Source organism: Sturnus vulgaris, chromosome 16 (assembly GCF_052056855.1).
Source record: "Sturnus vulgaris isolate bStuVul1 chromosome 16, bStuVul1.hap1, whole genome shotgun sequence".
In the NCBI taxonomy this organism is placed as follows: domain Eukaryota; kingdom Metazoa; phylum Chordata; class Aves; order Passeriformes; family Sturnidae; genus Sturnus; species Sturnus vulgaris.
In genome coordinates this window covers 6,563,357-6,580,075 of record NC_142258.1, presented here as the reverse complement: position 1 = coordinate 6,580,075, position 16,719 = coordinate 6,563,357, and the positions used below count along the sequence as shown (strand labels likewise).

Genomic DNA, 16,719 nt, shown 5'->3' with positions numbered 1-16,719 from the left:
CAGAGGGGGGATTACCAATTTCTCAGAATCTTTGAAAACTAACAGTAATATGAAGCAATATTCATATAATTTTGCTTTAATTCTTGCAGTTTATCATCAGAATCAAGGCCATTTGGATTTTATAAGATGGAGATGAAGTTTAAAGAGTGTAATTTACTACCGTCACAGTTTTGTGCTTCTGTTACTTTTTTTGTTTCTGTAGGATGGATGAGAGGGGCCTTGGGCAGACAATTTAATTGAAAAGGCTGTTTGCAGCATTTGCATAGCAATATAGAAAGCTTTTTAGATGTTAATAATATCCAGACACATTACTGTCTCTGGTCTGTGACAATACTGGTATTTATCAACTATTTTTAATGAATTTTGTAAGGTGTTCTTGCAAGATGTCTTCTGCTCCAGAAAGGCTTCCAGTTCCATAGCCTTTTATACTTGAGAGAGTTTGCTTTCAAAATGAAATTTTAGCATTCACAAAAATTAAGAACTAGCGATGAAATTAGATCGGGGTAAATTAATATTGTTAAGTGTCCTCTCTTGCCACCTCTGATTTCTGCTCCACATCCCCAGGTACTTGAGAGGAAATATTTTTTCATTGTGTCAGATTTGCAGAATCTCATGCTAAACTCTTGTACAGTACGATGATGGTCAAATTAATCTTTGAGCTTTATTTTCTTTATAGCCACATTTGCACAAGATTGTGAACAGCTCTATGGAACTTGCACAGACTGCCAAAGAGCCCTATAACTATTTCCTGCTGCTCAGAGCACTGTTCAGATCTATTGGAGGAGGCAGTCATGATCTGTTATACCAAGAATTCTTGCCGCTGTTACCAAACTTACTGCAAGGTAGAACAATACCTTCTTTCCCCACCCCAGCTTCTGACTTTTTATGTGAATAATAGTAATAAAGTTATTACTTTAACATAAGTTAACTCTGTTATGTAGTTAAAAACTCCTCAAAACTAAAGCCCTACCTCTGATAAAGTAGCTTCTGATTTTGAGTTAGTGGTTGATTTAAATACCTTGAATGTGCTTATTTTCATTTACTATCAGCTGCTTCAGGCTCCATAGTTTTGGCTGCTTCACAATTTCTGCTGCTTGTTTTTCTTCCTTTCATTATGGGGCTGTTGTGGTTTTCTTGTTTGTTTCTTCTACTTGTTTGGGTTTTTTTGCAGCGGGTAACTTTTTTGGCATAAAGCATTTGAGGGATGAGTGAGTAGGTGAAGCCAGGCCATGCCTGGTTTTGTGGGGAGAGCATGGCAGTGAAGCCCTGGCTGTTCTGCAGTTGAGGGCATGTGTGTGCACCTGCAAGGGCATGATAAATAGAAATTCAACTATTGCCAGACTGCAAAAAGAAATGGAAATAACAATCAGTTTGATTAATTGAGCATTTATGCTTGCAAGAACTGTGTTCCAGAAATCCTGAGGGTGAGCAAGGAAATGTGGAGAGCTACTTAAACCTAAGGACAAGCTAATCAGAACTATTCCAGGACTGTCGACTGGTTCAGATCTACAGCTGTAGGGACAGTTTTATTGCAGTTAGCAAATATATATGTTATCAGTAAATTATGTAAAACTCATGTCAGTAGATTTATGGAATATGTGAAATTTTTATGGGAAGAAAAATCAGTTGGGGAATGTGCTTAGTCTGTTTGGAGCAATTAATGTACTTGAACTCACTGAATGTTTCTTTTCAGGATTCAAAATATTTTAAAAACAGTTGTTCTGTTTGTGTTTTTTATTGTTACAAGGCTGAGGTTTGGGTTAAATTATCTTTTTCTCTTTTTTATCTGCTGTATTTAAATGCTGCCATATTAAGTCTTATATTAAACTATAAAATATGCATAGATGCTTTTTCTTCTATATGTGTGTACATAAAAAAGCATTCATTGCATGACATCCTTAGATGCAACTTAGAATAATGAATGATACTAATATTTTGTAAATCCATTATTTAGAGAACTGTAAGCTCTCTAGTGTTTAAAAAATGTCAGGATTTTCTGTATTTAGGAAATAGCGATTTTTAACATTAAACTGTGGACTTTTTCCTGCGAGTGTATAACTTATCCATAATTTTCAGGACTTAATATGTTACAAAGTGGCCTTCACAAGCAGCACATGAAAGACTTGTTTGTGGAGCTGTGCCTCACTGTGCCCGTTCGTCTGAGCTCGCTGCTGCCTTATCTGCCAATGCTGATGGACCCCTTGGTGTCAGCTCTCAATGGATCCCAGACCCTGGTTAGCCAGGGCTTAAGAACTCTGGAATTGTGTGTGGATAACTTGCAGCCAGACTTTCTGTATGATCACATTCAGCCAGTTCGAGCTGAGCTCATGCAGGTAAATGTGCCGTTTTCTGTTAGACCACAAGAGGTCATTGATATGCTGAATATTATTAGAAATTTGTGTGAAGCTTTGGTTACAAAAACTTGAAAAATCTGGTATGAAACCCCTACCAGTCTGATATGAGTATAGAAGGACAGTTGGTGTTGTGCTGTTAAGCTGGAAACTCTGAAAATTTAGAAGTGAACGAATTGTTTCTCCTATATGCTTTGTTAAATGGTTATATTCTATTTACTTTATTTGCTTTTATATCTCAAAACTAGCTCTGAGTTTAATTCAGTTCAGCCTTACTGGCCTGCGTTTTTAATTAACAATGTTGTTTAATATTCATCATAAGCATGAAACTGCCTTCCAGGATAGCAAAGATTTTGTAGCTGATGACAATAGTCTAATCTCAAACTGCATTTAGGGCAACCTTGTTACAAAGCACTTGGGCTGTTGTGAACTGAGACTGCTTATATCCAACCTTGATAAGGAACTTATGCAGGGTTAGTTACCCAAATACAAGAATCAAGTGTTTTCCTTGACTTTTTTTTTGCATTATAACTTGGCCAATGTTGAAGTAAGCCTGCTCTGTGCCTTTTAACCCCAGGCTTTGTGGCGAACCCTGCGCAATCCTGCTGACAGCATCTCCCACGTGGCTTATCGTGTGCTTGGGAAATTTGGTGGAAGTAACAGGAAGATGTTGAAGGAATCACAGAAACTACAATATGTGGTCACAGAAATCCAAGGACCCAGTATTACAATTGAATTTTCAGACTGTAAAGCATCCATTCAGCTCCCAATGGAGAAGGTAGGGGCTTAAGTTACTTTCAGTGCTGAGAAACCAACTTTTAAAATATCTGTCTGGAAGTTCTTTCTTGATTTCTTCTATAAACTGTGTAAGATTTCACCCCCAAAATAATAGATTTAGGCATGCTGTACTGCTCTTACAAAGTGATAGGATAGGGAGCTAAACTGGCCCAAATAAATGTTTTCACAGAATGCTTGGAACTTCTGGTGTATTGCTTAGGTTAGGAGCAGGAATCTCCCTAAAAGTCCCTATTTGCTTTTTGAAATGTATCAAAAATTTGCTGTAGAAATTCTTCAGTGGTGATTATTCTTATGACTCCAGTGATTTGGTTTTGTTTGTTGTCTCTAGAAGCACTTTGTACTGTACTGGCTTTCATCTGGCAGTCACAGTGTATCACAAGTGCTTAGTTCTCACTAATTACAGCAATCTAATCTCTGAGAGTGAAGCTGGATTCTGAGATAATTTGGTCTGTAGAGTTTTAATACTTACCTTTTCAATTAGACTTTCATAAGTAGATATGATCTGAATGTAGTAAGCAATTTTCTTCACAGGCAGCTGGCTCTCTGGCTCCATCCAGCCAACAGACTTAAAAATAGCTTGGAAAAGTGATTCTTAAAATGCAGATTTACCGATTTCTCCACTGTACTGAAGATGATGAATTGAATACATATCAATAATGTAGCTGCTGACATTTACCTGTCCTGCTAGGTTTAATTCAAACTGAGTTTCCCAAAGGATTTTGGCATCAAACATTGATATGGAGTGATCTTCAGCTGCATAGTATTGATGAAGAAAGTGTTATCTGCTGAACACTTGGTATCTATGAAATGTCGAAGTGCAAATTAAAAAAAAGTGAAATAAATTGAAAACAAGAAATCTTTGGGTTTTTTAATGCCCTCATAGACTTTTGTGGTCTGTCCAAAACTAAGTTTTCTTTTCGTTGAGATGCTGTGATAAAAACTTGAGATGACAATTAATTAAGTAAGCAAAAATACCAAGGAAGGAAAATGCCCATTTCTTAGCAGGGGCTTTTTCTGCATAAACTCATTAAGCATGGATGGTTAGATTTTATTTGCAATTGGTAATTCTTTTTTTCATGCATTCCAGAACAAATTTTACAATTTTTACTTTTTTTTTTTTTTTTTTTTTTTTTTTTACTTAATGCCTATTTTGTTTATCTTCCTTTGTTCTGTGGGAAAAGGATAGAAATTAGACAGTTGTTGTGCCTTTATGTATTTTCATCTCTGTGTATATATATGTATATAAACACAAAATAGAAATTTCCCAAAGAGATGTACTCCCCTTTTTAATCATCTTCTTATCTTAAAAGATTGATCTGAATTGTTCTCAAATGTGTTAAAGCTTCTTGCAAAGGAGGAGTGCTATTTCCATCAAATAATTGCTGTTTAGAAGTTGCTTACAGGGACATTTCATCATGCATGGAAAGGTACCATTTATATATGGGTATAAATACATTGTATACATGCAGTATAAAGGGATTAGACACAGCAATTATTGCTGAAGGGAGGACAAGGAAAGTTTCTTTTTGGGGAAGGAGAGAGACACAGTGAAGATTTACCTGGCTCATAACTTGAAATGCTTTCTGACCATGGAGGTAAATGTGTCTGCCATGAAAATTAGCACTTACAAAAGCACAGAAAATACCATGATGTTTTCAGGCCACCTCTCTGCATTTCTTAACTTGGGCACTCCAAACTGTGCATACTTTCAAAGTTACTTTTAATATATATTAATGATACCATTCCCTTGATTAATGATCTTATGGTGACTGCCAAGAGCAGGAGGTGTCTGGGTTCTCTCTTGTTCTCTTCTAGGCAATTGAGACAGCCCTGGACTGTCTGAAGAGTGCCAACACGGAGCCCTATTACCGCAGGCAGGCCTGGGAGGTCATCAAGTGCTTCCTGGTGGCCATGATGAGCCTGGATGATAACAAGCATGCATTGTACCAGCTTCTTGCACATCCCAAGTATGACAATTCTTTAAACCTAAATGTGTATGTAAAATTTATGGTGTCTTTGGAGCAATCTAGTTTAGAGACAATGATTAGTCTGTGCAATTCGTGGGGTTTTTGCCTGCTGGTTAAAAGGAGTTTTTTTAGCATGTTTTTTAATGCAAGTGACATGTTAATGTTTCATAGTTTAATTTTCTTCCCTGAATTACAGTCCCGTGTATAATCTATTGCATATGATCAATATGATTAATTTTAGTTTCATAAATTTAAATAATTGAAATATTCTGGTGCTTAATTGTATTTTAAAGATTAATTTCGATTGTGACATTCTGTACATACATCTAATCTTTTACTAAAGTGAAAATTTGGTTTCATTTAGTAACTAAGCTACAGCATAGTCACACACATAGTCTGTCTTGGTGTGGGAGCCTTTTATTGAAGCTTTTCTTACATGTTTTGCAATTTAGTCATGGATATTTCACGAGTTTATTGCTTTTAGACAACTTTACCATCTTTGCCCAAAATGTGTGGGCTGACTTTGACTCTTACAATGTAGTAAGTGTAGCTAAAGAGCATAGTAGCTTTCACAGTTTGGGCTTGTTAGACTTGACATAGCTTTGCAATGAATAAGTTTTGTTGGGCAGTAATTTGATAAATAATGTTTCAATCGTTCAAGATTAAAATCAAATGTCATTTTAAAAAAGGGAAAAATGTCAAAATATTGAAAATGACATTCTGTAATTGAGTTGCAGTGTGATGCCTGTATACCTATTATTGTATATTGTGGCTTCTTCTGAACCACTGGCTTTAAATGTTCCTGATGGAATTGAGCTATCCATCATTCTGGAGACCAGTGGCTGACAAAATTAATATGGGCTGAGCGAACTGGCCTAGCCCTATCAAAATGAGGGGAAAGCAGGAGGTGGAGAAGGAGTTTAGATGTGGAGAGCAAACTCTGAGTGCAGTACATGGCAGCGGCGGTGCCTGGGCTGGGGGTGCCGCCGTGTTGAGCAGGACGTTGTGTTGCAGCTTCACAGAGAAGTCCATCCCCAGCGTGATCATCTCCCACCGCTACAAGGCCCAGGACACCCCGGCCCGGAGGACGTTCGAGCAGGCCCTGACCGGTGCCTTCATGTCGGCCGTCATCAAGGACCTGCGGCCCAGCGCCCTGCCCTTCGTGGCCAGCCTGATCCGCCACTACACCATGGTGGCCGTGGCTCAGCAGTGCGGTGAGGGCAGGGGACACAGCTCCTGGGACACCTTTGTGCTTTTACTCACAGCAGCTGGCTTTAAAAAGTCACAGTACTGCAGTTGCTTCTGGGTGGCTGTAGTGGATTTCTGTTTGATGGGTGAATATCGATGATGTGAGAGAGACGGGGACACTGAATGGTGATCAGAGCCTGATTTTTACTGAGCACTACATGTGCTTATATACCATTTACAGGAAGGCTGGTAATATTTTACTGCAATCATCTCGTTAACCATCACATAGACCAACTTTACGTTTTGACTTAATAAAATCTTATTTTCCGTGATTTGATTCAGTCTGTTTGCTCTTGCCATGGCATCCTCGTTATCAAGCTGTATGTGCTGATTAAATCTGTAGTACTATGAGTTTCATTTGTATTACCCATATCCACAGCTGAATTGTGTTTTAATTATTTAAAAAGCAGTGGAAATCATTAAACAAATTTTAAAAAACAATCAGTCACCTAATAATGCTCTGTAAATACTACAGCCAATGAAATAACTGCAGCGTGGAACAGCTTACAAAGTTCCAGCATTTGTGTCTTAATACTCACAGTACTATTTGCAGATGGTCTCTAATTGGGTTGTTTCCAGTTGTGGTTTTGAAGGCCCTTTAGAGTACCTAAGTAAATACTGGAGCACTGCAGTGTCTTATATCCATGAAGAAAACTTTTTTGTTTGGGCTGTATGACAGGTAATTTGATAAAAGGCATATTATGAGCATATCACTCTTCATTGTTACATTAATGTAACTGGGATTTTTATGACTCTTCATTTTAATTAAATCTTCTTGCAGTGCATAGTCTAGTGGAAAGAAGAAAATATTCGAGTAGATGTAATCTTTTGTTCTTCTAGGAGTGAAGGATGCCTTACAATCCATTTATATGCAAATAGGCACAGGCTTACTGGTTTTGCCATCAGCTAGTCCGAGGAGTAGTAAAATCTAATTAAGAAGACTATTCATATTGAAATATCCATTGTTTTATCTTTATTTCCCCTCCCCCCCGTTACAAATTCCAGGTCCTTTCTTGCTGCAGTGCTATCAAGTTGGGAGCCAGCCTAGCACAGCAATGTTTCACAGTGAAGAAAATGGGTCAAAAGGCATGGATCCCTTGGTGCTTATTGATGCCATAGCAATCTGCATGGCATATGAGGAGAAGGAGCTCTGCAAAATAGGAGAAGTGGCCCTAGCAGTGATATTTGATGTTGCAAGCATCATCTTGGGTTCAAAGGAAAGGGTAAGAGTTTTAAAAATGTGTTGAAATGATTGAGTTTTAGCCAATGCAATTTTGCTTCTAAAATTTTGGAGGCTACCAGTAAGCTGAGAAAAGGAAACTGATCCATTCCTTCGTTTCCAGGCTTGTCAGCTTCCCTTGTTTTCATACATTGTGGAACGTTTATGTGCTTGCTGTTATGAACAAGCTTGGTATGCTAAGCTGGGAGGTGTTGTGTCCATTAAATTTCTTATGGAACGGCTGCCACTGATTTGGGTCCTCCAGAACCAGCAGACTTTCCTGAAGGCACTTCTCTTCGTTATGATGGACCTAACTGGAGAGGTATGTAATTAATGAATTTTATCAAACAGTGTGGGGAAAACTTCTGGCCTTAGATTCACACAGATTGAACTCTTAATAATCTTGATTTTTGCTGAACTTCAGAGCATTTTACCTGCAAGAGTTAGAAGTGAATTCTAGTTATTTTAACTCAAACCAAGATCTGAAGTTAGGAATGAGGTCAGATTTTTCCACATAACTTTGCTGAAGTTTTAGTTTACATTTGCTGCTTTCAGAGTAGAAATGTACAGGCCACACGTAGATCACAAAAGAACATAGGTTCACTGTCACTTACCACAGAATCACTAAGCTTAGTTGGAAATCAGAATCACGGGATTAATCAAAATCAAATTTTAAATTCATAAGTAATGCATAGATGTGTGATCTTTGTTCTGTACTTAGCTGATAAAAATCATCTCTGATACCTCAGGTTTCCAATGGAGCAGTTGCTATGGCAAAGACCACATTAGAACAGCTCTTGATTAGATGTGCAACTCCTTTAAAAGATGAAGAAAAAACAGAAGAAATCCTTGCAGCACAGGAAAAGTCTTTCCATCATGTCACACATGACCTCGTTCGAGAAGTGACCTCTCCAAACTCCACTGTGAGAAAACAAGCCATGCATTCTTTGCAGGTGCTTGCACAGGTCACTGGCAAAAGTGTCACAGTCATCATGGAGCCACATAAAGAGGTAAGCAGAAATATTTACTGAGCTGGAGCTTAGAGTTGTTTTCCAGTTCAGATTTGCAGAAATGCTTTTCTTAGTACATTTTTTCACACTAGTGAATTAAGTTCGTAGTGCTTTGATAGCACATGCTTGTCATTTGCTAAGTTTTGTTATTCAAATATATACAATGGCTGGAACACTATAGAGGTTCATACAGGCTCTGCCTGACTCTTAGCCAGTATTTATAGTGTCAGCAGGTTGATTTCCTTCCTTAAATTATGGGTTGCTCATCCCACCACCAATCAGACATAGGCTAGGCTATATAGACAGTACATTTTGAGAGTCAGTGTCAAAATGGTATTATTACTATGCCTTTCCCTATCCAGAAAGAGACTATAAAGTTCAAAGCTGGTTGAAGTGACTTTTGGCTAGATACTCCTTAAAGCTGATATTGTTTAGTCTTTTGGAAGGTAATTGAATGCACGTAAGTCTTAAGGGCCATGACAACGTTCCAGATTATACTGAGAAGCTCCTTAATTGATATCTTACTTTGCTAAAGCTGTTTAATGAGGAAAGTGAGAAGTTGGTGTCATGGAAAAAAGTTACAGAAACTTTTTTGGTTTTCTGATGTTTTAGCAGCTTAAAATATTCTTGTTTCTTGACTGTTTGAAATGCTTCAGTCTATGAATTTCTTTATTGTTCATGATGTTGTGTGAAGTTATTTAATATCATAGATCTGTTCATGGAGAATATGTATTAATTACAGCTACTACACTGTTTTGCAAACTGACTGGGAATCAAAGTAATTCAGAGAATTACTTTTCCTCTTGCTTAATTATTTCTCAAGACACGTCTGGAGCCAAAATGGAAAAGAGATACAAAGCTGCAGCCATGACTAATGATTTCTTCTTGGTGGCTGGGTCTGTAGGGTCATTTCAATAGCTGCTAATTCAGTAATCTAAATCACATCATGTAGGTTCTCCAGGACATGGTTCCTCCTAAAAAACATTTGCTTCGGCACCAACCTGCAAATGCCCAGATTGGCCTGATGGAGGGAAATACATTTTGCACAACCCTGCAGCCCCGATTGTTTACAATGGATCTGAATGTTGTGGAGCACAAGGTTTTCTACACAGAGGTACTTTCTTTTATTTTCTCATCTTTGACTGTAGATGTTTTTGTATGATGACATTAGTACTTTCATTGTTAAAAATACATGTTTTTCTTCGTATGTTCTAAACTTGCACTGAAACACAAGAATTTCCCTCTTGAAACATCAAGTGAAGTCTGCTTTGCCTGCAGCAGTCAATGCAGAAGTTCCTCTGGTTTTGAGTTAAGACAAAAACAAAGTGCTGTAGATGAAAAGCTGTCTGTAAGGGTGGGAGTGAGATAGTGGTGTTTCAAATGTGAGAAGCAATATTAAAATGATTGTTTGTTTTTTTCCTAGTTACTGAATTTGTGTGAGGCTGAAGATGCTGCCCTAATGAAACTACCTTGCTACAAAAGTCTTCCATCACTTGTACCTCTTCGAATTGCAGCCTTAAGTAAGTAAAACCTCCTAAACAAGACTGGATGCAGTTAAGTGTCCTTGTGAGCAATGGGCAGTCTGCTTCCTGAGATCAGCAGAAAACATGAGCACTGGAAGACTGATGACTGCTCTCCTGAGGTTACAGTTTAATGGAGAGAATAATGGGAAAGTATCACTGCCTTCCTAATGACTAGAACTCAGTTTTCTGAAAGGAACCCAAAATATTTTAAGATTAATTATGTTATAAAACATTAGGAAAACTATAGAATGTTAATAGAATTCTTGTTCTTTTACTATTTTATGATGCCTGTTGATTTTGGCAATGCATACAGTGCCTTAGCTGTCTGCAATTTAAGATGACATAAAAAGCACCTATAAGAGAAGTGGTGTAGAATTAGGGTTTATTTTCTCCTCTCCTTTGAAATTGAGTTAACAAAGAGAACAAATTTACTTTGATATTTGCAGATGCTCTAGCTGCCTGCAATTACTTGCCTCAGTCAAGAGAGAAAATCATTGCTGCACTTTTCAAGGCACTGAATTCAACAAATAACGAGCTGCAGGAGGCAGGAGAAGCGTGCATGAGAAAGGTGACTGTATTAAAACAACATTCCTTTTGAGGCCTTTGTTCTCTGCTCTACTTCCTTGGTACAAGACTTTGTGGGAAAGTTCTCTACAGGAAATATTGTTCCTCTGTTCAGTTTTTGTTAGTGATGCTGATAAGTTCATGTCAGATGTGTTTGTTTGAGATTTGAACTTGGCCATAAAGAATTATCCAGGTTGCAATTAAGAATTATAAGCTCTTGGATAAGGACCATGGTAAATCTTTCAGTCTTTCTGTCCAGTCTTTCCTTCTTTCTGTTGTTCTGGTCTTTGTACATGAGTCTCCTTTTCTAAATAGCATCAGTCCTTCTCAGCTGTTTTGCAAATGTGCAGGCTTGGCTTTATTGTCAAAGCTCTTCCCATGTTTTGTCTATGTTCCTAAAAGAAGTGGTGGAGATCCCGTAGTTGGTTTTGGAAAAGTAAATCAGGACAGCAGAGTTTGACTGTGCATCACAGTGTGATGGTTACCTTAAGGAACAGGACCCTGGCTGTCTTGTTTGAGGTCAGAATTAGTGTCCTTGCCTGACCCTGCCCTGTCTGTCCTGTGGATGTTACATTTTCATGTATAAAGGCTGGAAGGACAGGGAAAGGATATTCTTTCGTCATGATTAGTTATTCAATAGCTGTGCCTAATTCTGATTCAGCAAGATTTTAATTCTATTCTTCTAAATGAAAAAAAAAGCTAATGAAATTACTTACAGCCTCTTTGTAATGCTGTGTAGATGGGCTGGCATGGAACAGAGAATTTAACTGCACTAATACTGGTGGTTTGCATTTGTTTGTGCCATTTACTGGCCAGAGGTTGTGTCTTTTCATGTCACTGTGGTCATGAAAGGGAATGTACTTATTATTTATGGCTTGTTAACAACACAGTTGGGTTGAGAGGCAGCAAATAAGGGTTCTTCTGACCTGTACATCAGATCTGTCTGGTTGTTTTTTCCTGTGATAAACTCATGCCCACAGGATATTTGGTTATGACAGGAAATGTTCTCTCTGGCTGCTTGCAGCCAGGCTCTTTTGACCTTTGCTGTTGCTCAGGATGCATGCAGATTGTAACACAGAGATTTGCTCTGTTGTCTTCAGCCAGATTCACAGGCAGTTCTTAATATAGGGTCTAAGTAGTTTGCTCACAGCTGTGTATTTAATTTATATCTGTAGTAGTTTTTCAGTCTGTAATTAAGATCTCCTACTTGATTATTTTATGGAATGTCCTACCATATGTCAGAAATACGTCACTTCTTCCCAAATCCATCTTGTCACTGTGTATATTTCCAACACTAGATGTTGTTTGAACTATTGCATTCTGCAAGAACAAAATAAAAGAAGAAAAATCAAGTCAGCTGTATCTATTTTAAGAAAAATGCTTGCACAAAAGCCATGTCCCTCTCCACCTGTATGTTAATTGTGCACTCTCTTGCAGTTCTTGGAAGGAGCTACCATAGAAGTTGATCAAATTCATACCCACATGAGACCTTTGCTGATGATGCTGGGAGATTATCGGAGCCTGACCCTCAACGTTGTGAATCGCCTGACATCAGTCACTAGACTTTTCCCAAACTCTTTCAATGATAAATTCTGTGATCAGATGATGGTAAGCCCATCCAAATTTTTATTTTAGCTCTTCTAGAAGAAGTTTTCTTTTAGCTACTATTTTTATTGGTGAAAAATCAAAGAAGTTCAGTAGTGACTCAAGGTATATGGAAATAAAAGATTTTTTGGTTTTGTTCATTTTGTTTAATAAAAAACCTCAATTTCTTTAAACATTTGGAGTAAATTTCTAAAGGGCTTCTTAACCAAAAATTTAAGAGATTTTATTTTTTAGTGAAGACATAGCTAGTTATGCTAAGGTTTTCTTGGACAAATTTATCTTTAAGCAAGGTGCCACCAGCACCTTTAACAATTTTACATCCCAATGGACTAAATCTGTTTTGGTGCTTTCTTGATTTATAAAATTTTAGGAGGTTATGCTCTGTTTATTTGCAGTGTTTAAACTGAATATGTGAATTCTTTATCCCCTTGGCGTGAATATTTAGGTATTTAAATGCATACACATCAAAGTCATCAAAAAAGAGTAAGACTATCAGACTTAAGTTTTTTGTGTATATATATATATATATATATATATATATATATATATATCCCTCTTTTCTTGAATGTGGAGAGGACTTCTAGTAACAGTCAACTTTTCAACTTGAGGGAATGAAAATAACTGATAATTCTTTTCCTTGTTTCCTTCAAAGAATTATTTCTGCCTCTACATTGTCTCTTGTAGCATATGCTAAAATGGAGCAGTCTAATTAGAAGAATAATACTAATTATCCTTTCTTTATAGCAACACCTGCGTAAATGGATGGAAGTTGTAGTTATTACTCACAAAGGTGGACAACGGAGTGATGGAAATGTAAGTTAATGAATGCTTTTATGTGAGAAGAAAGAAGTAGTATTAATGTTTTGGAATTAACTCATTCAGTTGTAAATGCTGCCATAACTGATTACACACTGATGCTTTGTTACAAGCTAACAGACTTGCTGAATTGAATATAGAATATTGAATATCTGTTAGAAGTCTCAGTAAGAGGAGCTTCTTATCTGCTGACAATGGTTACTTTAAAGACTGTTTTAGGTTAGCATGGAAGCAGCTCAAGCATTTGTCTTTCCTTTCTCCCTCGGGATTTTCTGCTTAGAAATCTTTCTTCACTGGAATGGCTGATGAGCTCAGCAGAGTAATCCCCTTTTTTTCATTAATATGTTTGATGTTCATAACGTAGCCTTTTGAAAATTATACATAATGATAACATAATCCCAGTTAATTTAAAATTTAATTTATTAAAACCAAGTTCAATATTTACTAGTTGGGATCACATTAAAATCACTCTCCCAGTGAAACTAATGGCCTCAGTGTTGAAGCATGGGAAGCTGCTCAGTTGTCTTATAAATGGAAAACTGTGCAGAGTGATGTCAGTACTGTGTGCTCTTAGTAATACTGATGGGAATTCCTGCTTCAGTGCAGTTTCCTGTACATTACCACAAGTCCCATAGTTCTATTAATGTTTTACTAAATGCTTTTATTAAGTGTTGAGATTTATGATTGCACCGAAGAAAAAGATGGGGAGAATTCTATTAATATCTTTGTTTTTCAAATCAGAATAAAATTACATTGGCTTTTTATTTCACTCTAAACATGGAAATGGTTTAATGGTTTTTCATTTCTCTTTCCTGTCATTACAAAGAGAGCTTTTACTCTGAATTTGGTCATTGCTTTATATTAGACTCAGATGTTCTCTAATGAAGTAGAATAAGATTGGTTTCTTATGTTTTAACTAAAACACTCTGCATTCTTCAGTTAACCTCATTTTATTCATCTCTGAGTAGTTCTAAGGCCTTCATATACCTTTGGGATTCACTTTTCCTCAAATGTGATCGTTGCAGATCTCTTGCAGATCTTTTTATAGCAATAGTCTTTTAAACTGCAGTGTGGCACCTCCAGAACAGTTTTTATTTGTCACTAAGTTGGGAATTCCCCTGCTTTTAATGTTTTTTGTTGATGTTTTCTGTGTAATTACATGTTTAGAGAGATATGTTGAGTGGGGTGGTGCACACCAGACACTTGAGAAAGAATCTACTGTCACATTTTGAGGGAGAAGTCTGGAAACATTTCAAGTAGAATTGTGTCAATGCAAAGCTGGTTGGATATTACTCTTCTGCTTCCTAGTTGTTGCTCCAAAGTTTTCTTAAAAACAAAAACTCTAGGATATTGCAGGAGAACATAGTTTGGTCTTTGTACAGTTCCTGTGGTAGTCTGTGTTCCTGTATCTGTATGTACATTGTGCTGTTGAAAAACTGTCTTCTAAATGTAGAAAAAAGGAATAGTGAATCTGGTGGTTAGTTACTGTAGCTGACATTTCACTTTCTCTCCTTTCTTCATCATCCTAGTGAGATTCCAACATCTGAGACACTCACTGAAAGCAGTGTTGGGGAGCAGGTTCAATCATTCACACTGTGTGGTTGAGTAGAGGAGGTGGTAAACACTCAGTGGGGAACAGAATTGACCAGGAAAGGCTGAGGCACGGGATGAAGGTGCCTTTGGATGATGGTGTCAGGCAGTTCTCCAGCACAGTGCAGACAGTGACTGGTCAGCAAGGCCTCTTAAAGAATATTCAAAAGGTCTGTGGAGTGAGTTTTCATGTGTAAATGGAACTACAGCAAACTGAAGATTTAGTTAGAAATGCTGCATAATGATGACTATTGTAAAGATCCACACTGATGCCAGAATAACTAAGCCTTGTTCACCTAAAGAATTTATGACAGTCCTGCTGTGATCCTGAACTGTGATCTGGCTGTTCACAGAAATGAACAAATTGAATGTAATATATTAAGTAGTGATTCAAATCTAATTCGTTGGTCCAGAGAATAAAATATTTGATTTAAATCTTTCTTCCTCTCTTCCCTGCCTCTCCAAGGAAAGGCATGGGATTTCAAGTCGTCTCTGGTAATTGAAAGAATAAGTTTTGAGTATATGGCTGCCTTCAGCCGTCTCTCTTCTGAGAGAGTGGAAATTTCCATGGTGGAAATTCTGCATTACAGCCTAGGAGGACTTGATAGCTCTGGAGGACTTCTTAGCTTGGTAGCTCAAGTACTGAAAGTGGTTTCGTAATAGATACTGGCCAAATTTGGCTTCAAAGATGCTAAAATATTGTTTCTCCTGACTTAACCATCTCCATTATCTTTGTATTCAGTCTAAATATTTGAGAAGCCATGTCTGATCAATGTAAAAGTAGAAAAAAGGATGCTTTTCATCCTAGTCCTTTGGAGGACAATTTGGAGCATGTCAGATGCTCATTGTCTCCATTCCTTCCGTTTGAGATGAGGAAGTAACTGAGCTGAAGTTTAGAGTGCAGCCTGAAGAATAGCATGTGCTAATTTGTACATTTATTTGATATTTTTGTGGGCTTTTTCCTTTCATGCTGTGACTTCTGTTTTGGTTCAGCCTGCCACGGAAGGGGTAGAGGTGAGAAACTCAGTGGAGGCACCAGGAACTTTTTTTGTTGTCATGGTTTCTTTTGTTGTTGTTTTGTTTGGTTTTATTTTTTCTTTTAACTCATGGTTTGTTAGTTTTACCTTTGTGTTTTGGGCACAGTGCATTGTGCCTTTGAGAGCAGTGCTGTGAATTGTCTTCTGTTTGTCAGTGGCAGAGCTGTTTTGATCACATTGCTGTTAAGGATATTGAGCATGTTTGTACCAGGAAGAGCAGGATTTTTAGTTTCTGTGAAGGCATAAGTGGTTTCAAAAGGTTTTTATGTATTCTCAGCCCTGCACTTCAATCCATGAGAGGAGTCTTGTGGGGTCTGTCTGGGCAGATCAGTTTAAAGGAGTGGAGCCTAATGCTTTGTGTTTAAATTCAGTTGAGAAAATGCAATGCACTTGATAAAATAATTTTGGATACTGCACACTAGAACTTAGTTTTAGAGAGATCTGAGGGTGGATTTGTTGTTTTGTTTTTTCCTTTACCTTTTCTTACTGAAGGAAATCTACACTCCAGCTAACTGAAATGCAGTCTCCATTTAAATCACACGATGAAAAAAGATGCAAATTATTTTCGACTCCTGGAGAATTTAATATCTAGTGAGAGAACAGAGCTGACTTTAGAGTAACCAGCTGTTTGCAAGATAGGCTGAACAGTGCTGTGAGAAAGCTGAGTCTCTCTTTCTTCATGTGTAATCGGGGGGTGTGGGGTCACCCCAGGACATTGGTGTATAGGGGAAATGTTTAGGGGGGAAGGTCTGGGTGTTTGGTACATGACCCATTTGGTGTAGGGCAATGAGCACTCTAACTTCCCCACCAGCAGCATCATTAGAGTGTTTAGTTCTTACCTGTGAAACACCACTCTACTGGCAAGGAAAATAACGTTTAAATCATTATGTTACCAGAGGGAGAAGGGCAGACTTCCACAAGTGCAATTTTTTCATGCATTATGGTAAGTAGATGCTGTATGTTAACCCTTTGCATTTGGCTGCTGGCTATG

At 37.6% G+C, this 16,719-nt stretch overlaps 1 protein-coding gene across 1 annotated transcript in view; it reads left to right on the top strand.

The window, feature by feature from the left end:
- TRRAP (transformation/transcription domain associated protein) overlaps positions 1–16,719 on the top strand; it is a 74,819-nt gene that overhangs the window by 12,636 nt on the left and 45,464 nt on the right. Inside the window, exons 19-31 of the mRNA XM_014869738.2 lie at positions 677–842; positions 2,077–2,333; positions 2,929–3,129; positions 4,965–5,116; positions 6,131–6,330; positions 7,370–7,587; positions 7,708–7,905; positions 8,333–8,593; positions 9,546–9,707; positions 10,017–10,113; positions 10,563–10,684; positions 12,118–12,288; positions 13,030–13,098. Of these exons, the coding sequence (XP_014725224.1) occupies positions 677–842; positions 2,077–2,333; positions 2,929–3,129; positions 4,965–5,116; positions 6,131–6,330; positions 7,370–7,587; positions 7,708–7,905; positions 8,333–8,593; positions 9,546–9,707; positions 10,017–10,113; positions 10,563–10,684; positions 12,118–12,288; positions 13,030–13,098 (2,274 nt within the window). The remainder of the gene's footprint in view (positions 1–676; positions 843–2,076; positions 2,334–2,928; positions 3,130–4,964; positions 5,117–6,130; positions 6,331–7,369; positions 7,588–7,707; positions 7,906–8,332; positions 8,594–9,545; positions 9,708–10,016; positions 10,114–10,562; positions 10,685–12,117; positions 12,289–13,029; positions 13,099–16,719) is intronic.